Below are 21,390 nucleotides of genomic sequence, written 5' to 3' on the forward strand. Positions count from 1 at the left end.
TGTGTGTGTAGGGGTGAGTGTGTGTGTGTGTGTGTGTGTGTGTGTGCGTGTGTGTGTTCCAGCTGCAGTTCAGGACAGACTGAGCCCTGCAGCGTCTCGTCTCTAAGTTTCATTTCTGCTTCAGGAATGTTTTCAGTTGCAGAGTTCATGCAGGTTCACGGCCAGAAAGCTGGGAAACAGAAACAGAAAGTTTCAGTTTCACACTCACAAACTTTCTGTGTGTGTTTGGGTGTGTGTGTAGGTGTGTGTGTGTGTGTGAAGGTTTCTGCGTCCTCTGTGGGTCTGATAACGTTGAGGCGGAGGAGGAGGGTGGGGTTTGGGGAGTGGTGGCTGTGGGTGGAGGAAGGGGAGGCGTTTTCCTCCGGTCCAGTTCGCTCTGAAGGGAAACTCCAGCTCACTTCAACCTGACGAGTCTCAGGGAGCAGCAGCTGCTCTCCATCCTCTCCGCTGAGCATCATGGGCTCCAAAAACTCCAACAAGGTGCAGAAAGTGGTGATGGGTCTGCTGGTGCTGTGGTCCATCGCCTCCATCATCATCATCGTGGTGTGGGCCACGTCTCCGGACCTGAAGGGCTCGGCCCAGTGCCGCGCCGAGCTGCGGGAAGCGACGGAGAAGATGGAGGGCGCCAAGGTGGTGTTTGAAAAGGACAGGCGGGCGCTGGAGGAGAAGGCGGTGGAGGCGTGGAAGGATCAGGACCGGCTGAAGGCCCACATCCTGCTGCTGCAGCGAAGCCTCAACGCCACCAACGTCACGCTGGAGGAGTGCCGGCTGAAAAACGTGAGTTTGATGCTGGCAGGGATCCAAAACCTGGATTTACTTTCTTTATGCTAAAAAACAGTCGACATTTTTAGTTTCATCTGTAGTTCAGCATCCAGGGAAGGACATAGGAGATTGAGGGTTATGGTGCCCAACCCTTCATTTTATTTACTGATGCAGAGAAACAGGCTGACTGGGTAATAAAAATAAATCTGTTTTTTCTTTCTTTTTTAAGAAGTAAGCGAGAACGAGCCCATGCTAAAGAAAATAGAAAAATGTAATTACTAGAATAAAATAATAACGTTTCCAGAATAAACTTGAAATAATATAAAAATAAAGTCTTGAGATTACGACTACTCTTTAATCTTCTAATATTATTATTTTCATTCTATCACAACTTTATTCCTCCTTTATTTTGACTTATCTTAATATTATTTATTTTTATTTTCTTGCATGGCGCTAATATTTTGTCACATAAAAGAAATTATAAATTACAAAAAATATTTTCAAAATGTGTTTCTTGTTTCAGGATAACAGCTTTTGTTTGTTTGATATAAGAATAAAATAAGAATATCAGAAGAATAAAGACTTCTGTTTTTGTTCCACAAAATTTACCTTGTATGTTTAGATATAAACTTTTAGGTCGTGAAATCCAAATGAAAGATATGACACAAACAAAATATTTTATACTATTTATTCTTTCTTCCACAAGATCTGTCAAACAAGTGGTTAAAAGTGATTAATTAAATTGAATTAAATAAACTGTTTTACTCCTCAAACATGCAGAATGTTTTTCTTCTCATCCAAAATAAACAATCAGCTTCTACATTTTGTTGATTTTTAATAACAGTGTTTCAGATTTTCCTGATGCAAAGTTTTGAATGATTTAACCTCATAGAAAAGCTTCAAGGTTTTCTGATCATTTCCTCAGTTTAACGTCACGGCCTAAAAAGGTGGGACCAAACACACGACCCTGAGGCGCTCCGGTCAGGAATTGACTCCTAAAACAGTAAAATTAACTATAATTTCACTGAAACGATCAAAGCTGAGAGCATCTGGGCTTCACAGAGTTTTCCCTTGACGCTATAAAAACCACTTCCTGTCTACTCAGCATTATCTTTAACGTGCAAATCATGTTGCAACTGGCTTCACGGTTGGTTTTTGGAGATAAATTTGATAAAATGCCAAAGTGTTTTATGCTTTGATGTATCTGAACTTGATAAAAATGATCTGGTTTTTACCAGGTTCTAATGTCATTCACATCCTTCCTGAAGTGATCAGTAAACTTCACAAATGACTCTGAAGGTTGTCGGTGCGAGTCCTTTATAAAAGGACAGACATCAGAGAAGCAATAGTTGCTGCCCATAAATCTGGGAAGGGTCATAAAACTGTTTCCAAACTATTTGTCGCTGATCCTCCAGCAGAGAGAAACATGGAAACAGCAGCGAGACGCTTCGCTCTAATAACAACATGGCAGCACGACTCACATCTGTGAAGCTAAACAAAGTAACGACATTTGGTCAGAAAACCAGTGGCAGCCATCTGACCTGGAAACGCCGCAGTTTGGAGGAAATCCTCTGTATACCAGAGTACAAGCTAACGCCAAACTGGGTCATCACTACGTTTCTGTCCAACTGTCCAAATAGAGAATTTTGAGAAAACTTTTATTTAAAAGTCGCGAAAAAGGAAAAAGGAAAGCAGAGTTTCTTTCCATCGACTGGTCTGGAGAAAATCAACGCAAAGCGAGATGTTGGCGCTGAAAGTTTGGGGTTTGAAGACAGAGGTTTAGAGTTTGTTCTGTAAACATGTTTCCCCTTCAGTTCACTAACTTTTTTTTTTCTTCTGAAAAACCACCTGAAGTGGATCGAAAAACTTATTTTCCAAAATTGAGAACATTGTTTTGAATTTTGCCGTTTCCATCAACCTTTTTGGAAACGGGTATAAAAACACAAACACAGCAACAAATCCAATGGCCTAGACAAAGTCCAGGCCTCCAGTTGTTGAGCCCTCGAGAGACTTGTTCATACAAAAACCTCAACAAACCAAAGCACTGAAGAGACCAGAGGGCCTGACCTTTGACCTTTGGAGCAAAATGTGTTTCTGCCCACCATTTCACAAACAGGGTTTGTATTTTGGCTTCGTTCCTGAAATAGGGTGTACTTTCTTTTCAGCATAGATGTTATTTGTTTCCGTGGCTTTAAAATGGTCTGTTGTTGAGCAGCAACCTTTCCGTCTGCTGCAGTGGAGTCCCGCAGGGCACACTGTTCGAAACATTTCATTTGGAGGCAGATATTTCTTCTTCGTTCAGATTTCAGAACAAATAATTGACAAAGGAGAAACTATTCAGCTTTGGTTTGGATGGGAAGAGATTTCTCTCAGTGCCTGAACGGCGTTGATTTGTGACGCCGCGAGAGACAAACGAATGTTGAAATGAAACCGTCAGCTGAATATGCGACCGGTGGTTTGAATTAAACAACCGATTTGCTGCCAGTTCATCTCTTTTCTGAGCCTAACTTCTGAAATGAAAGCCATTCTCCTGTAGAAGCAGATGAGCATAAATCAGGTTATTCAGAAACAGAAAGTGGATTCAGCAGCTCTCTCCGTGCTTCAGAAACCTCCTCCCTCCATCTTCCCTCCAGTCCTGGGACTGGGAGAAGGTTTCCCCTCCCAGCCGTCCCACAGTTTCGCTGCTTCCAGCTTCATTTTCTCTGAAGAGCCGGCTGGAAAAAGTGACTGTTGCCTCCTGCTTTTGTGGTTTGTCGTGACTCACTCCTCCTCTTCCTGCTTTTCTTCACCTCTGCTCCACTGCTTCCTTACTTTTTCCCTCTCAAACTTCTCTGACTGTCTAGTCAAATATTTCAGGATTTAGAAACCTCAGGCTCGCTGCCAGCACTGCTGCGGATTCTGGCTGCTGAACATGAATGTTTTCGAAGCAGAATGCATCGGATTAATAAAAACGCGTTTTAGAAAAACGCCATTGCGTAATGTTTAGTTTTTGGCACTTCAGCACAAAATATTCTGGATGTTTGTGCGGTTCAGAGGTCGCTGGCATTCCTGGAGGAATCGGCATCTGAAGAACCTAAAAATGCTTTGCTAGCGTTTTCAAAACATCCTTTTTTGGATCAGAAAAGTATAAAAGTATTTGCCTCTTGCAGATTTGTCTCTCCTTGCCAAATTTAAACACAAAGATAAGCTGAAGAAACAACTCAGGTTTCAACTGATGATTTCATTCATTAACATTTTCATCCAAACCAACAAACATAAATGACCAAATCAAACACCAATGTCCGTTTTGCACTTTGGGAAAATATGTTGTGAACTGATGAGACAAAACAGACATGCTTTGGAGGCTCTGCAATCTGGGGTAAAACTAACAACATTTCAGAAACAGAACAGAACAGTGGTGGTCGAATGATGATCTGAATGAAAATCAACTGTTTAGTCATCAGGTGCAACTAAAACCCCAAATTAACTTTCTGTGGTGGATAAACTATATAAATTAGTCCTTAAATGTGCTGTGACATTTTTATACAAATTTGTGTAAATGTTCTTGTCATGTTTAACTTTTGCAGGTATAAAAACGCAGCAAACTCCAAAATACACAAACACAAAAAATGCAAGGAAAGAAAATGGCAAACAAAACATCCAGTAGATGCTGAAACCTGCAATCGACAAAACAGATGCAAGAAAAAATGCTGCAGTCACAGGAAACAGAAGCAAAAGGGAAAATTACGCAATTAAAAAGTCTAAAATGATGCAAGCACTTTATGTAGCTGATAGGCACCCTCTGCTGGTCTGGAGGACTTCAAATGTGGAGCATTTTCATATTTGCAGCATTTCCCCTTTTGCTTCTCAGGTTGCAGATTTGTGTCTTTGGTTGCAGCATTTTCACTTGCGTTTCTTTTGTTTATTTAATTTTTTTGCTGCTATTTTCTCAGACTGCAGTGATTTCCTGTTGCATTTGTTTTTGCTGTTTGCTGCGTATTTTTGCCGGTCGGGCGTCGCGCTTTTAACCACATCCTCTGTGTCCTTCCTGTCAACGTTATAATGAAGGATGTTGCAGCAAAAAGCACAGAGACACATCAGCACCGTTTGTTGCATTTAAAAATTCTATTATTCTGTTTCTATCACAAGTTTTGGTACAAGTGAGCCAACAACTCAACAGGAAAGGAAAAACTCAACGACACGCGCGCCAACATGTTCAGCCGCACCAAGAATGGCGTCCTGAAGCTCTGGGCTGAGATTTATTTCTATTAATCATATCATTTAACGATAATAAGAACACGCAATTATAATAATAACATGGTTATTATTGGAAAATGACTCATTAAAACATGCAGGACTGATTTACAGTGGAAAAGCTTGGAGTGGCTTTAATTCATTCCCCTACAAGTTTTCTGTCTTCTATGTGAAACACTGACTTTAAATCTTATATTGAGTTTTTGTTGAGTTTTCTCATGCAGATATGTCCATCATGGCAGCTAAATGGAGAAATAATCAATAGACTTTGATTAATATTTTAAATTTCTGGCCCCAGAAAACATAAGAAACAAACAGGAAGAGATTTAAAACTGGATATTTGAAATAAAGCTCATGCATGTTCTGAAAAATCAGAGCAAAGCTCCTGTTGAATTAAATTAAAATAAAATAGTGCCAGATTTTTAATGCAGAAGTTTGAAACTCATTTCTGCCATGAAAAGGAAAATACAAGCCCAATGGAAATTTATAATTCTGAGTTTTAATAACAGCAAAAAGTCCTGATCTGTTATCTGTTTCTCTAAGCTGCTTACTTCAAAATCTCATAATTTGAAATTCTAACTATCTTACAATTATGACTTTCTATCTCATAATTGTTGCTCTGTGTCTCCAAATTATGGCATTAAAAATCATAATTATGAATTTAAGTTGCATAACCATGACCTCCTGCTGGGCTTTAATTTTTCTTTCTTGGCAGAAATGGCCTTCCATAGAGGCTTTAGGAGTTTTCATGCTGCGTTTTCTTGGTGATTCCTGCAGCAGCTGGTGGGACGGGAGTTACGCTGCATCGTTTCAAAGTTTTCCTTCGCTGCTTTCTGTGGCTGAAACCGCGACTGAGCAGTAACCAAACAGTAAGACGCTGGTGGGTTTTGCATCGTGACTCCTCAGATACAGAAGCATGAATTAGTTTAACATGCAGCAGGAAGTGTAGATTAATGTGAATCTGCTCTGATTTATTTTCTGTTTTTTCTTGAATGTTCAGGAAAGCCCCAGAAACAGCAGAGTCAGTTTTCTCCTTCCTGTCATCACGATCGAGCCTTTTATCGTTTTATTAAACGCTTTGCTGCCTTCTCGGCCCTGAGGAGAAATGTGACCCACTGCCGGTGCTGTCACTTCTTCCTCTTCCTCTTTGTGCTCTCGGTTGTGAAATATTTAGACTGAGTGAGATACTTGGAGCCGCGGTGTGATCTGCAGAGGAAGAGGAATCAGTCTTTATAATGATCAGCAGCTGCTGCTTCGCGCTGGATGTTTCCCCGTCCAGTCGGGTCTTTGTGCTCCATAAGGTCATCTCTTCCCCAACGTCTCCAAAAATATTATTTAATATTAGCGTTTTGAATTGGGTCAGTGCATCTATTAGAGCTGAGCAGAAACCACAGGAAGAACCCCACCTTGGGTTTGTTAACAGCCACTGAGAACGAAGTGCAGCTTCCTCTGCTTCACTTCCTGCTCAGCTTCTCTGAGAAGCAGAGGCATGAAGGATGTGAGGTATTTCTTTATCTGCATGCCATCAGGTTGTTCTTCAAGTAAAACTGCGCAAACCTGAAGCTTTTACAGCAAATTAAGAAACTTTTAAAGAGCAATTGAGCCAGTTTTTGTTCCAAACACAATCTGTGGAGAACGTTCATTAGTTTATTAGAGAAACAGTTCAGGATGTTTTAAAATGGGGTTATGTGGATCCATTCTAAGCAGCCAGTATCTTACCTAAATTAAGAAACAATAACTGCATTACATTTTTCCATATAATTGTGCAATTTGGCATTTTGACAATAAACGTGTTTTTAAAAAATGCATTTTAAAAAAGTCACATTTTTTGATAAAAAGTTTTGGCTCTAGAATGAGGTGGTGTTTTATTGGTTTATTTTGCAAAACTACAGTGGAAACATTTTGCATCACACGAGTCATGATCAACAACCGGATATTACTACTGGCAGAAACCATGAAGAAGAAAACAGGAAGTAGTTGGAGCTTCATGGCGTGGCATCACTTTTAATAACTTTTCACGTGAACAAACTTATTTACATTCTGTTTCACATTTAAGGAATAAACACAATTGCAATTTTTTATTTATCTTTCTGACAAAATCATTTGTAATGGAAACGCAGCCAGTCAAAGTGATGTGATTGAGAGAAACTGGTCCCAGTGTTTAACTGGTGTTACCTTCAGGAAACACCAAACCAAAAAACTGGTTTCATCTTTACTGATGATTTTTGACTAGTTCAGGTTGGGGACTGCGGATGCTTTAGATCCTCTATAACTGCATACTTTTAAAAGTTCAAACATCAAAAGTTAATATGCATCGATGCGCACGTTGGAAACCGTCGGAGCGCTAACTCAGAAGCTAACATCCAAAGGAAAATCAATGGCAATGTCAGCTTCAAAATCGGCTTTTTCTGTCAAATGGTTCAGATTTTCTAAAATTTTTTGCGGAATAGTTTTGTTACTTTCGCTGAAAAACTGGAATAGAAAACAGGAAGAGGCCAAAGTTGCTGTTTACGTGACATGGTGAAGGTTTTTTTTATTTTTACTAATATTCCAGTTGTTTTCTCCTGTTTTCTAGCTGCACTGAGGTTCCCAATTGTTTGTCAGTTTTCTGAATCCATCTAAATTCCCTCCAAAACACATCGATGTTAACTCTGCTGCTGTGAAAATGTAGGAAAAGACAAGGCAACAAAGGCTGCTTTCTCCCCTCCAGGCTCCCTGTAACGTGTTTTTCCCTCTGTGGGTGTTTGTTTCGTCCTGCAGGTCGTCCTGGCCGAGAACGTCACGGCTCTGCAGGACGACGTCAGGCTGCTGCAGCACAGGGAGGCCAACCTCACGGAGCAGCTCGGCCTGCAGGAAGGTAAAACCCTGTCGGAAAAACGGCATCGCTGCCATGAAAGGAGACTTTCTCCACTGGTATTCTTAGACGCGTTTCCCGCCCCCCGTTACCATACCGACCGGTGAGTCAGAGTAAATAAATACGACCCGATGGAAAAGCTTAACGAGGAGCAAGTTAAGCAGCGAGGCTCTTCTTGAGCCATGTAATCAAAACATAAAATGAATCGGTCTGCTAAAAATATAAACCGGAGGCTCTGATGGTTCATGTTTTCTGAGTTTTACATGAAAGGAGAAAATATGTATTTAAAGTCGGAGGAAAAAGCGACTCGTCGTTTACCAGGCATTACTTGTCCAACTCCAGCAATTTAACCCCCAATGACTGAGTCAAATACTTTTAATAAGCCTTATTAATAAGAAAAATACAACATATTTCTCTGCATGTTTGGAGTTGCCCAAGTGAGGGAACCAGAGCAGAGCCATTTGGTTTGGGAACCTCAGGGTTAAACGTTTATTTTAAGAAGATGTTGTGGTTCTGTTGGTGTCTTCGCACCATGACCTTCGGCAAACGCAGGAGCGCTTCACTGCCAGGACGATACTCAGCCTCTCTGAGCTGCGGTTCTGGTTAGGAAGAGGAGGGAACAGTTCAGCCCGGTTGGGAACAGAACCTCTTCTTCCACAAAATACCTACCAAACAAAAGCTGCTCTTATGCACGATGGGGTCGGTGCTAGTAGTGGAAATCAGTGGGGTCGGTGCTGGTAGTGGAAATCAGTCGGGTCGGTGCTGGTAGTGGAAATCAGTCGGGTCAGTACTGGTAGTGGAAATCTCAGAATAGATATCCAACATCTGTTTCCAGGTTCTTCATCAGTCAAACTTTTTGTTGAGTAAAACTTGGTCCAAAGCTCAACCAGAGTTTGTCGAAAAGCACAGGGAGAAACTCCATGATCTTTGGTCTGACGAGACCAAAATGGAGTTTTCTGGTCATCAGAAAGACGCTATGCTCGGCCAAAACCAGAGGTGGGAACCACTAACTAAAACATTCTTTACCCAAACTGTAATGCAAGACTCAAACACTGTAAAATAAATGCTGCAAAACATAAAGAAATCCCAGAGGACCAGAGACTTAGAGTTTCAGAGAGATTTCACTCTGAAGCAACTGGAAGCATCCAGGTAAGATGGAAGGCAACATGGTGGAGGTTCTGAGGTGGCCCAGTCAAAACCTACCACCATACGTGTGAACAGTGTCTGGATGTCGCTGCAGGTGTCTGGGTCAAACCAGCAGCAGCTATGGAAGTGGTTCCCGGCTCGGCCAGCTGAACCCGGTCAGCGCCGCGGAATGTGGGTTTTCCTGGGATTCAGTCATCATTACAAAAACCTGCGAAGGGCTCGGAGGGAGCGGCCCAGCACCGCGGTGCCACATGTCGCACAATCCAAAGTGGGCTTTCATGTCGCTGACCCGCCCTTCTTTCCAGGCTCCCTTCATTTTCTCCTCTGCCTTCTGAGGAAACTTCCAAAGAAAACAATCCAGCTTCACCAGCCAAACCTGACTCTGCTTTCCTGAAATTGTTGCCTTATCTACATTTAGTGGAGGCTGTGAGCTGACCGTCATGGCCTCCTGATGGTCAGCTACGCTGCTGTAGCGGCAGGACGCTAATGGGAGTGAAAATGAGCTTTTTTATTTGTTGCATCGTTAATGAAATGTCACATTTTCAGTTTTGCAGGTGGTTTCTTCCGTGACTTTATGGTGGATGCAGAACATTTATCAATTCAGCCGAAATGGAGTAAATAAATGTTTGTCTTCTGTTAGATGATTTCTTTCCTTGTCTGACCAAAGTCCTGCAGCAGCAGCAAAGGATTTTTTGTGAACAATTGTTCATGAAGGGGGCCTCCGGCCTGCAGTGTTTGGAGGAAGTGATAAATTCCTGCACAGTGGAGATATGAAAGGAGCATTGTGTTTGGTACTTTAACAGAAATTAATCTCTGCTTTATGTGGAAGAAACGAGTCATATGCATTGAAACATACACCTGCTATGGATCAAAAAACATCCTGAAAAGTCAGATTAGCTTCACACCCAGAATAAAAACACAAAGTATGACCTGGTCCAGCTGGTTCTGAACCAGATCAGTCGGTCAGAACTCAGGAACTTCATGACCTCATCAAAACAAGCCAAAGGAGTGGAAACATGAACACTGGCAGGATGCATCATTCCTGACATACCTGCTGATTACACCAGATCCAACACCAGGTCCAACACCAGATCCAACACCAGATCCAACACCAGGTCCAACACCAGATCCAACACCGGATCCAACACCAGATCCAACACCGGATCCAACACCAGATCCAACACCGGATCCAACATCAGATCCAACACCGGATCCAACACCGGATCCAACACCAGATCCAACACCAGATCCAACACCAGATCCAACACCAGATCCAACACCGGATCCAACACCAGGTCCAACACCAGATCCAACACCAGGTCCAACACCAGATCCAACACCAGATCCAACACCGGATCCAACACCAGATCCAACATCAGATCCAACACCAGATCCAACACCGGATCCAACACCAGGTCCAACACCAGATCCAACACCAGATCCAACACCTGATCCAACACCGGATCCAACACCAGGTCCAACACCAGATCCAACACCAGATCCAACACCTGATCCAACACCAGATCCAACACCAGGTCCAACACCAGATCCAACACCAGATCCAACACCAGATCCAACACCGGATCCAACACCGGATCCAACACCGGATCCAGCTGAAACAGCAGCAGCGGAGCATGAAAACAGATCCAGGTTCAGTTAGTCCCTGTGTTTATAACTCCTGTTTAATTCTCTATCCTGACCTGTCTGACATATTGTAACAAAAACAAGAAAAACCAAGTTTCTACCAACATCTACACCAAGAACCACTGAAGGAAACAACGCTACTGAAGACACTGAGCGCAACGTCCTTCATCAAACGTAAATAAATGGAGTGCTGGCAGATTTTAGTGGTTGTTGCATTTCTTTCGCCATTTTTCCTGCTCGCAATAAACTTGCACATTCATTTGCATTTACCCAAAATGCCGTGCGTTATAGTCTACTTGGCTTTCACATATGCATTCAAAGAATTCACTGCACCTGAGCTAAGAATAGGTCTGTAGGTGGATCATCATCTTCCACTTCTCAGAGATTGGATTCCAACATCCTCCAGCTGGTTCTGTGGGATCCCATGTCCTACCTGGTTCTGGGCCAGACAGGACAGTCTTTCTGGGTCTTCCCAGGAGTCTCCTCCCAGTGGGACAAACCCAGAAAACCTCCAAAGAGAGGAGCCCAGATCTGCTCAGATCTCCCTCAATGCCGATGCAGCATCTCTGCTTTGAGCCCCATCACTGAGGTGGAGTCCAGCCCCCATGGAGAAAGTTCAGATCAGCTGCTTATCTCTGGGGAGATGGGAGACAGTCAGGGGCTTTGGTATGACAATGAGATATTTCTTGGCTTTTCTGTGTCACTTTTTGCTGGCATCCAAAACCAACATGGCAGAACTGGAGTTTAGTCATTGATCCTGCTGGTGTGTTTGTATGTTCCTGGTATTAACTGGCTCTTTTCTGTGCATCCTCAGAGCGCATCGAGGCCTTGCAGCACAACCTGACGCAGGCTTTCCATCAGACCGAGTCCTGCTTCAGCCTGAAGACGGCAGCTGAGAGCCAGATGGCAGCAGCTCAGAGTCAGACCAAAGCCTGTGAATCCAAGCAGCAGTACCTGGAGAAGCAGCTGTGAGTCCATCCTGCTGGTCTCAGTGTTGTCTGTAGTCAAGGTTTTCGTTCTGATTCGGTTTGTGTTTCAACAGTCAGAAGTGTAAAGCTTCTGAATCAGAAGCTCCTGAGGTGAAACAAGAAGGCTCCTCTGCCTCATCGTCTCCCAGCTCCGCTGCCGCGCCCCTTGCTGGTATTCCCGCGCTGACGCTACTCATCTGTGCTGCTCTGCATCTCATAACCTGTGAGTACCAACAGCTCCTCTGACAATCACTCACACACGATGCCAAATCATCTCTGCTGTAACAGAGTGGGCGACGCCTGGATCTCTTCAGGATGTCGGCTAAACATGAACTACAGGAAAGTGGAATTGACAGAAAGTAGGGAAGTAAAAGCTGAATTTAATGTTTGAATTTACTGATATAACAGCTACATACCAACTTTTGTCAGATTAGTTTCAATTTACATGAGATTAAAAGAGTGGAAGAGTCACAGCATCACCTGCTGGCTGCATGTTGTTACTGCACTCATAAAGAAAACCTCCCTAAGATCAACCTGAAGCTCAGCTATTTGTTCCTGTTTTCTATTAGCACTAGAAAACAGCTTTTATTGGTATATTCATGAAGGTTGTGCCAGTGTTCCTGGTGTTTGTTGATTTGTTAGCTCCTGTTTCCTGTTGTTTTGAAAACTGAACACAAATTCTGTAGACCGAAGATCTTGTGAAGAAAGTTTGACCTCATGTCCAAAACGTGAATTTGCAAGCAGCTTTTTCTGTTTAGGTTTTAACTTTCCACCATGCTGGAAAAATTCCCAGATTATTGGAAGACGTTTCTGTTGGAGAAGTTTCTATGTGACAATGGTTCATTAATGGTAGCGACCACATTTTCAATCAATAGGAGATTTATCAAAGAAAGTAACGTTTCAACCATTCTCAGTTTTTCTTGGACAGAAAGTTACATAACTATATAAAATATTGAGCTTCTCTTTGGTTGGATTCAAATTTAAATCTAATATTATTATTATTGTGAACATGCAGATTTCCAGCATCTGTTCTTCAAGACAAAGTTTAATTTCTTCCATAAATAAGAAATTAATGAAAGCCGTTAACTGGAACTGTTTGGGTTTTGTCCAGGAGTCCAGAGCGGGTCAAACCCACGGCAAGCACAGCGGTCCAGGAGGTTCTGGACCAACATGACTGCTGTACAAACCTCCTGTCTGCACAACGGGTTCGCCCTGGAGACGCTGTCATACGATGGACGCTTGGATAGACTTTTATGCTTTTCATTTGCTTTCATCTCTGGATCTGAACCAAGCTTCGCTCCTCTTCCCCCAGCAGCGCCTGGGTCCAGATCAAGACGTCAGAACTTATCCACGCCAGCGTTTATTTTCTGTAAGGCTTCAATCCGGCTGAGACGGAGGAAAGGGATTTACTGCTGTCGCCACTAAATGTCTGTGTGCTTCGTTTTAATGCCACAATTACTGCTTGAAACCTTTTGTCTCAACTTTTAGATGTTATCAAATTCTGGTTGAAATTACGGCTCAGGGTGGGATGTACTCATTTCAAAAATAAACCTGGGCACTTTCTACGTACGTCTGTTTTCTTAGTCAACTTAAAAGCTGGCAGCATGATGTAAACAGATCCATGTCACAGCACAGAAGATGGCAGCGATTCAGGTGTCGAAGTAGAAAAGATGTTTCTTATCCAAAATCTTGCACAACCACTTTTAGCAACAATAACTAAAGTCAATAAAAGTAAGGAAGCATTTGTGGTTTAAAAGTAGTTTGTTAACTTTATATCAGATACCTTAAAAACTGTTAGCTTAAAAACAAACAAGCATGAAAAGTTTTTTTAAAGTTTATTGTTTGGTTTGTACAGCATTTCTCTGAGCTCTATGCACACTGCAGGACACTGAAGTCACACAGCGTCCCTCTGGGACATCCGCAGAGCTTCCCGATCCTCGCTCCCTTGCGCACCGCACACTGCTCACCGGCGTCGCACTGGCAGCCAAACAAACACAAAACACACACGTCAAACACGACCCACCAAATTACATCATTATAAATGACACAATAATAAATGTAGTTATTAACATCTGACAAGTTCTCAGTGAGCAGGAAACATGAACCCTGCAGGCGGTGTGAGAGACGCATCAAATGTTGCATGTTTTTTGTCTCTCCTGGCATTCCATACCTGCACAGGACAAACAATGCTTAGAAACAGTCTCACTGCGCGCTCAGATTCAGGTTTTGAGCAACAATAGAGCTCAGAAAAGTGACCGACTTTAGTCTCACTGGAGAAGTGCTGTGTTAGGCAGCCGGAGGCGGTGAGGCAGGTGAGGCGGAGCTTACAGGTGGAAGCCAGCCGAGCTTCTTCTCCGACGATGGCAGCTGTTTGTTCTTCAGCTTCTCCAGGACTTCCTGCAAAGCTTCGATCTGAGGACGGACAGACGCTCTTATTGATAACGTCTTCTGATGATACAGCAGGAATAAGATCAACTAAAATACATTCTGTTCTTTTGAAATGTCTCTTACAGCCCAGCCTGTAGACCTGACTGATCCAACACAAAACACTAATTTAACAACAAAAACTATTTTAATAACTTTGCTTATAAAATAACAGATGATCAATAAGTTATTGATCCATTAGGAATAATAAACATTCATAACATTGAAAAGATCCAAACAAATCTTGCTAAAGAAAATGACATTCCTGTTCAAATTAAGAAAGTTACAAACCGGCTCTCTAAAAATTGTTTCCATTAAGTTTTATGATGGAAACAAGTTTGGTAATTTGAACTAATCTAAAATAATAGAAGTTTAGTCTCATTGACTTCAGGCAGAGAAATAATACACCGTCTATGGAAACATCTGGTTTTAACTGTAAATGTTTGTTTGTTTTTAATTTAGGCTCTTAATGAAACATTAAATTGAACTTTATGCTTGATGTGGACTCACCAGCTCCTTCTCCTCTTCGGTCTTGATGATGTCATACTCGGGCGATCGCTCCTCTAGCCGCTCGTCGCAGGAGCCCAGCGCCACCAGCAGCCAGCAGGAGGCGCTGAGCAGCAGCATGCTGGCGCTGACCATAGTACTGACCGATTCAGACGCGGTGGAAGCTGAAGGCTCTGAGGTCGGCGGAGCTGCGGCGGCCTGCTGGACGCCGAGGCTCCGTCCGCAGCGTTTATACCCAGCAGGAGCGGCTCTGCCGTCACTACGGCAATATTTACCCCGTAACCAGGCAATCAGACGGCTCACCTCAGGGGTCAGCGGAGGTCAAGAGCTCTGCTCCATCAAACAGGAAGTGACGCGACCATTTTCACCTTTTGACCAACATGAGATGTTTTCTGTGACGCTGCGATTCGTTTGAAAACGGGAGTCTGTTGGTCCAAACTGGTTTCCTGCCCAACAAAAAGCTCCTGGTTTAACTGGAGGCAGCTGGACTTGTCCTGTTGGACAATCCCTCTGTCTTCCTTCAAACACTTAATGTCTTGGAAGACGGAGACTTACGGAGGACCGATCCTGCCAAAAGTAGTGGGAAAATAAATAACTGGCTTTATAAAGTACTCAATGTGCAAATATTGAATTAAAAAGTAAGAACTTTCCCAACTTATTTGATTAAACTATGTAAAATTAATATTCAGCAGTATTAATGTTGCATCACAAAATTTTCCACTTTATTTTGAGACAAAATAAAAAGTGAAAGTAAATAAGAAAATCTTAAATACAAAATGTGTATTGAAATAAAAATGAAAGTAATAAAAATAATAAGTTTAAGTGATGCTAAAATAATACTTCTGAAAATATCAATTTAAAGCGTAATGTTTAATTACACTTTAAATGAGGGTCGTTCTAAATTTAAAAAAAGAAGAGTAAATTTCGCCAAAAAATTCTAAAATTTTGATTATTAAATTCTTACATTTTTAAGGAAAAAACCTGGAAATTTGAGACTGAAAAGTTAAAAATTCACCAGAAAAAAGTCAGAAATTTATCTCAGAATACTTCTGAACAAACAAGGACATTTGTGAGTTTGATAAGTTGAAAAATTTCTAAAAATGAACCAAATACAAAAAAATAACATTTTGAAAATAATCTTTAAAAAAAAACACTCCAAGTCGTGTTTTTTATGATTTTCTAGTGGAATTTGTTTTCTCTCCACAATGGCCCTAATATGTTGCAGTAATTTGCTTTGTGCATTTGCCATTTTGTTTGTTATTATACTATCTTACTGTTCGACTTTCTTATTGTCTAATCAAATAAGTTGGGAAAGTCATTACTTGTTATATTTGTATAAAACATTTGGCACATTATTGTGTTTATTGAGGCTTTTTGCTCTACATTTATTACTTTTGGCAGGATTAGCCCTCCATAGACACTCATGTCTCAGAGGTCTAATAAAATCTCAGACAGAATCCTTTTCTCCTCAGTGGATCTCAGACATCAAAGTTCAACGGATTTTAACACCTATTTTCCTATAATTTAAGACTTTCAGGTGAAATTTGAATAATTTTTTGGAGATTATGTCATAAAATTAAGATGAAAACATTTCATACTGTGCGACGTGGATAAAATTAGCAGATCTGATCGGAGCCGTAAATCCTTTACCATGTGAAAAATGGAGATGAAGCTCATGGAATCAAAAATCAGACGTATTTGAAGCGTCTCTTTAACCGGAGCAGCTGGCAGGAAGAGCCGCAGCTCCGCAGGATCCGTCTGTGTCACCGTTTACGTCAAAGCAGCCAAAGTCGGTCAACACGCCTATGTGGACTCCTCCTGTCCACCGGCAGCTCAACCCAGACAAGCAACGTCGTTATCGTCTTTCTTTAATACCAAAATACTTCAGATTTATCAAACATCTCATTTTCTGCTACAACATCCAGTTTTTAACACACACAGACTCAGAAAACAACCACATATTATTTTAATAACTCTGAACAAAATTCCCTTTTTCAAGTCAAACATGAACAAAAATATATATTTTCACTGATAAAAAATAAAGAGATAATAGAAAAAAGCAAAAGCAAACTGCAGCTTTTTGTTCTCTACTATGAAAAAAGGAAAATCTTCCTGTGGAGTCAATATTTCTGAAGCAGCTTCTGCTCTATTAGAGGTTCTGGTTTGATCCATTTACCTTATCAAGAGAGAAAAGAGCAGGAAGCCACAGACAGAATCAAGTTACCTTTCAAAATAAAATAGATCATATCTTAGCTCATCCTTTGGAGAAAATCCACCCAGAAATAGGAGTCATTTGCAATCCAGTTTGGGAGGAAGTGATCTACCAAAAATCAGATTCAGCTTTCAACTGGAGCCAAATCCAGTCAAACAGTATTTTCTTCCATTTCTGGATTAATCCAAACTCAGCTGGAGCCAACAGGAGCTAACAGGAGCTAACAAGAGCCAACAGGACCCAACAGGAGCTAACAGGACCCAACAGGACCTAACAAGAGTAGCCAAGTCAAAGTCAGTAGCTGCTATCTCCTGTTTCACCACCAGATGTCAGTATTTGTTAGAACAGCAGGGTTAGTGTGTGTTTACCGGGTCTTCCTGTGTTCAGAGGGATGTTTAGTCTTTGGAGGGCGGTGAGGATCTCTGCTGAGCCTGAAACACAAACACACGAGTCCAATCACTTTCCTCCAAAACTCAACGAATTGTCTCTGAACTGGAGTCAGAACCGTCTGGGTCCGACCCGTTTCTGACCAGGAAGCTGCCGGTGTGGAAGCCGCACATGTACCACAGCATGAACATGTTGGTGACGGCGCTGACGTCCTGGCAGTCGCCCGCTTCCTTCCCAGGGAGCGTCCAAGCAGGAGGGAAAGGAGGGACAGGAGGGACAGGAGGAGGGACGAAGGACAGGGGGCTCTGAAGAGCAAACAGAAATGAAAACAATAATAAAAACCAACAGAAGCTAATTCAGGTTCACTGCAACACAGACTGCTACAGAGATCTTTCCTGCCAACAGCTTCACTAGCTATAATAACTCTGAAGAATTTTAATTCATTTAAATTACATTTAATTTCACTTTGGGATCAATAAGTTTTTTTTCTTTAGAAATGAATTGAATTTAAGAATGTATGGAGGACTGATCCTACCAAAAGTGGCTAAAAATGTAGAAGATAAATAAATAGCTTCTTAAAGTAATTAATGTGCAAATATTAAATTGAAATATACAAAATAAGAATTTTCCCAATTTATTTGATAATACAGTGTAACAGATTAGTAATATTATGTGTTTTTCAGGCACATTATGCCATTTCATTCCACAATAAAGTAACTATGTTCACTTCATTAATCATAAAACTCAAATATGACTCAAAAAATTATTTGTAATTTATTTCCTTCAAATTGGGAATTTTTAATCCAGGTGTGTCCAAACTTCAGGCCCCTGATCTGCTTATGCTGCATGAACAGAACTTTAACATAACAGTTCTGAGCTTAAATATTATTTTATCACTCAAATCAAATCAGTTTTTATTTCCAGAATGTCATTAAATCAGAGAGATAAGACGTATGATTCTGAAATATCATTTAACATATTAGTATATTACTGTTACTATAGTAATAGGAGCTGTAATATTTGAACATTCATGATATTGATGTGGCCTGAAATTCACTTCCCTGCCAAATTTTAGCAAAATGTTAAAATGTACTTAAATTCCCCAAACGTAACAAAATTAGCAAAATACTAACTTCAATGCTGACAGGTTTAAAAACCGAAGAGTGAGTCAGATTTACCACTGATCCGATCTGAGGAGGAGGAAACGGAGGGAAGAAGATGTTAGTCGGGTCTCCTTTCCTTTTCTCTGCGGTTTCTTTCTCTGCTGTGTTCTCATTCTTGGATCTCGCTTTCATCTGAAAACAAAAAGCCCTGGTTGTCAGAAAGAGGCTGCTAAAAGCTGCCCTGTTGGGTTTGGATGGTCGTTACTGTGAATGAGATGAAATGATATTGAAAAATCCAGATCAGTTATCAGTGACAATGTGGCTGATCCACGAAGGCAGATCTATTTAGTCTAGATCTGCCTTATTATTTATTTTACATTATATCTAGAATTCCCATTCGTACTTTTTGAACCTTTTCAAAAGGTTTGTTACAGTTTATTTTAGCATTTCTTTTGTTTTGTCAGTTTCTGTACTATATACCTGACATTGGAGTTCTACTCCTAACTGCACTGAATGAACAAATTAAAGATGATTTTATGTGTTTCAACGAACTGCTGAAGCTGTTGGAGCATGAAAGGCACCAAATAAATGTGTCATTTATTAATGTCTGTGTTTAAAAACAGAAACGTTTTTCTGGATCGGAATCAGCCGATACTAAACCTCAGATATCAGAAGTGAAAAAGTGGATCGGTGAGTCCGTAACAATCCGTCCCAACCAGAACACCGACCATGTTTGGATCGTCTCTCGGTGCGGACGTCCTCCCTCGTCCTCTGTCTCCTTTGCTCTCGTCTCTCCTCCATCTCTTCCAGTCCAGGTTGCTGCTGGGAGGACTGGGAATCCAGCTGCTGCCCTGCAGCACCAACAAACAAAGCTTTAAGAGGCCAAATCCATTTTCCCTGTTATTCTGCAGGTTTCACCTCAGAATGCCCGACATTTGGTTGGACGAATTGTTTTCAGACATGTACACTGCAAAAACACAAAACCATACCAAGTATTTTAGTTGAGCTTGTAGCTCAAATATCTTTTCCTACTTCAGTTATTGACACAAGCTCCTACAAGTTTACTGAAATATTTGCACTGGAACCTAGAGAAAAATACTAGTTCTTGGTAAAAAGAGAGAAATGAGAAAAATGATAAATTGAGTTTGTTTTCATTTTTCATACAAAAAAACTGATTTATTGCTCATTATGCCAGGCCTTTTTTACCTGAACTCTATGAAGATACAGGAGTAAACTAACGCAGCGTTACCTTGGTTATGGCGGCGGCTCTGCTTGGGCCGCGCAGCTCGTCGGGATGCAGCAGGCTGCCAACGTCCAGCTCCTCCTCGTTGTTGTACTCGTCGTAGCGAACGCGGCAGCGCTGATCTTTGACCCACAGCACCACAGCGGGGTAAACCAGGCCGTCGGCCGAGTAAACGGCCCGGCAACGCGACCCGGGCTTCCAGTCCTGAAACAGAGACACACATTAAAACACCATCACTTACAATGTTAATATTATCAACAAACAGTCTGCAGAAAACTGAAGCATCTGGTCTGTTTTTCTGGTGTCTGCTGACAGCCAATCAGAACGCTGGAATCCACCTGATCTACACCAGCAGAGATGCATTTCCTGCTGTTGAACCTGACCTGAAGCTAACGGCTAACCTGAGGCTGTGAGTTCTGCGTTTGCTCTGTAGCGCTGGGACTCCACAGTGTGCTCACGGCCATGTCCTCCTTGTTGCCGTAGACACTGAAGCGAACCCTGGAGCGCTCACCATCAGCCGCCACCACCGTCGCCGGGTAGCTGTTCCTGCTCTCCGACCACGCAGGCCAACACGGAGCGCCCTCCTGATGGAGACATTAACCTGATGAGACCCAACCGACTGAAATGAAGGACAAAAAATATTCAACTTTTTGATGATTTCTCATTCTTTAGATGAACCTGTGTTTGACTTTTTAGTCTTTCAGAAATCCTGAAAGAATCTCAGTGAAATCAGGCATTCATGGTTCAGTTCTCATATAAATGCTGTTTTATTACTATTATTACCATCACTGCCTCAGTGTCTGTCTGTCCGTCCAGCTTTTCTTTTTCTTCCTCCTGCTTTTCTTTCCTGTCCATCTCCAGCAAAGCTTCAACTTCTCTGAGCTGCACAATTTAAATGAACACACACACAGACACACACATATTTATATATATATATATATATATATATATATATATATATATATATATATATATATATATATATAATAGATTTAGTTTATAAAGAAGCAAGGCCAGACATGAACCTGAGATATTTCAGGAGTTTCGCTCGGGGTCGCCTCGGTGTCGTTTACCGCATCCACGGCAGGAAGCTCCTCCTGTGGACCGAAAACACCCACCGTTACATCCGCTAAAGACCTCCATAAACCCGGAAAAATGTCAACAGTTCACCATCTCGACAAGTCTGCGACGCTGAAAGTGGAAAACGAATTACGGGAGGAACGGCCGCCATGTTTGTTTTACTAGCCGTTTAGCAGCTTGTTAGCTCCTTGGCTAATCCGCGAGGCACTTGGATTACATTTTTCCGTTGCCTTTCAACTTCCGTTTTTATTGTATTTTATTTCGTTTATGTTTTCGTTTTTAAATATAAAATTATGTTAGTAACACAAACCAGCTCCACGACTTCGTGAGAAACGCAGTTTTCTGTCATTGCTGCCAATGAGTCAGACACTGTCCACCATCACAGCTTCACAGCCACTAGCTAAGTGATGAAGAAGGACTTCCGGTCAGGCAGTTCAAAATAAAAGCCGACTCTTCCTTCACTTTGCTGTGGATAGAACGCAGTTTATGGAAACCCGTTGATGTCCAAATTTAAGCTTCCCTATGTTTTAAGTAATTTATCTTTCATTTAAAACGACATTTTTCCATTAGCATCAACCAAATAAGATAAAGTAAAAAGATTTATGTCTATATGTATATATTTTCTTTTTCTGAAGAATAGTTAAAATTTCAAAATAATTTGCTTCTCAAATAGTATTTGATTAAAAAAAATAAAGAAAATTAAGTTGCGTGCAAATTCTGGTTTTTGAAAGAGTAACATGAAAAAAAAACAAACATCAGGAATAAATGACAAATTAAAGTTAAAGAAAATCTTATAACAGTTTTTTTTATTGTATAAAATGTATCTA

General features: G+C 41.4%; 3 protein-coding genes across 5 annotated transcripts; 1 reads left to right on the forward strand and 2 right to left on the reverse strand.

The window, feature by feature from the left end:
• Positions 1-387: 387 nt before the first annotated feature.
• Positions 388-13,172, forward strand: si:ch211-1a19.3 (uncharacterized). Its single transcript, XM_055055343.1, has 5 exons — positions 388-777; positions 7,756-7,852; positions 11,454-11,607; positions 11,682-11,830; positions 12,719-13,172. Coding segments are annotated over exons 1-5 (723 nt in total). The 5' UTR covers positions 388-456; the 3' UTR covers positions 12,721-13,172.
• Positions 13,173-13,476: 304 nt separating this feature from the next.
• On the reverse strand, positions 13,477-14,673 carry LOC129378717 (cocaine- and amphetamine-regulated transcript protein-like). Its single transcript, XM_055059172.1, has 3 exons — positions 14,542-14,673; positions 13,936-14,019; positions 13,477-13,584 (listed from the first exon to the last, which is right to left on the reverse strand). The coding sequence occupies exons 1-3, from the start codon at positions 14,671-14,673 to the stop codon at positions 13,477-13,479; spliced, it is 324 nt and encodes a 107-aa protein (XP_054915147.1).
• Positions 14,674-14,700: 27 nt separating this feature from the next.
• On the reverse strand, positions 14,701-20,960 carry LOC129375876 (survival motor neuron protein-like). 3 transcript variants are annotated; one of them, XM_055055258.1, is made up of 10 exons: positions 20,874-20,960; positions 20,509-20,580; positions 20,267-20,365; positions 19,885-20,067; positions 19,490-19,687; positions 18,969-19,091; positions 18,316-18,432; positions 17,281-17,442; positions 17,119-17,181; positions 14,701-14,984 (listed from the first exon to the last, which is right to left on the reverse strand). In XM_055055258.1, the coding sequence occupies exons 1-9, from the start codon at positions 20,910-20,912 to the stop codon at positions 17,146-17,148; spliced, it is 1,029 nt and encodes a 342-aa protein (XP_054911233.1). In that variant the 5' UTR covers positions 20,913-20,960; the 3' UTR covers positions 14,701-14,984; positions 17,119-17,145. The 3 variants fall into 3 exon arrangements, with proteins under 3 accessions (XP_054911233.1, XP_054911229.1, XP_054911222.1); XM_055055254.1 differs by lacking the exon at positions 14,701-14,984 and adding an exon at positions 15,622-17,020; XM_055055247.1 differs by lacking the exon at positions 14,701-14,984 and having other exon boundaries at positions 15,622-17,181.
• Positions 20,961-21,390: the final 430 nt, after the last annotated feature.

The sequence above is a fragment of the Poeciliopsis prolifica genome, unplaced genomic scaffold (assembly GCF_027474105.1).
Source record: "Poeciliopsis prolifica strain line A6 unplaced genomic scaffold, Auburn_PproV2 SCAFFOLD002, whole genome shotgun sequence".
NCBI classification, from domain to species: domain Eukaryota; kingdom Metazoa; phylum Chordata; class Actinopteri; order Cyprinodontiformes; family Poeciliidae; genus Poeciliopsis; species Poeciliopsis prolifica.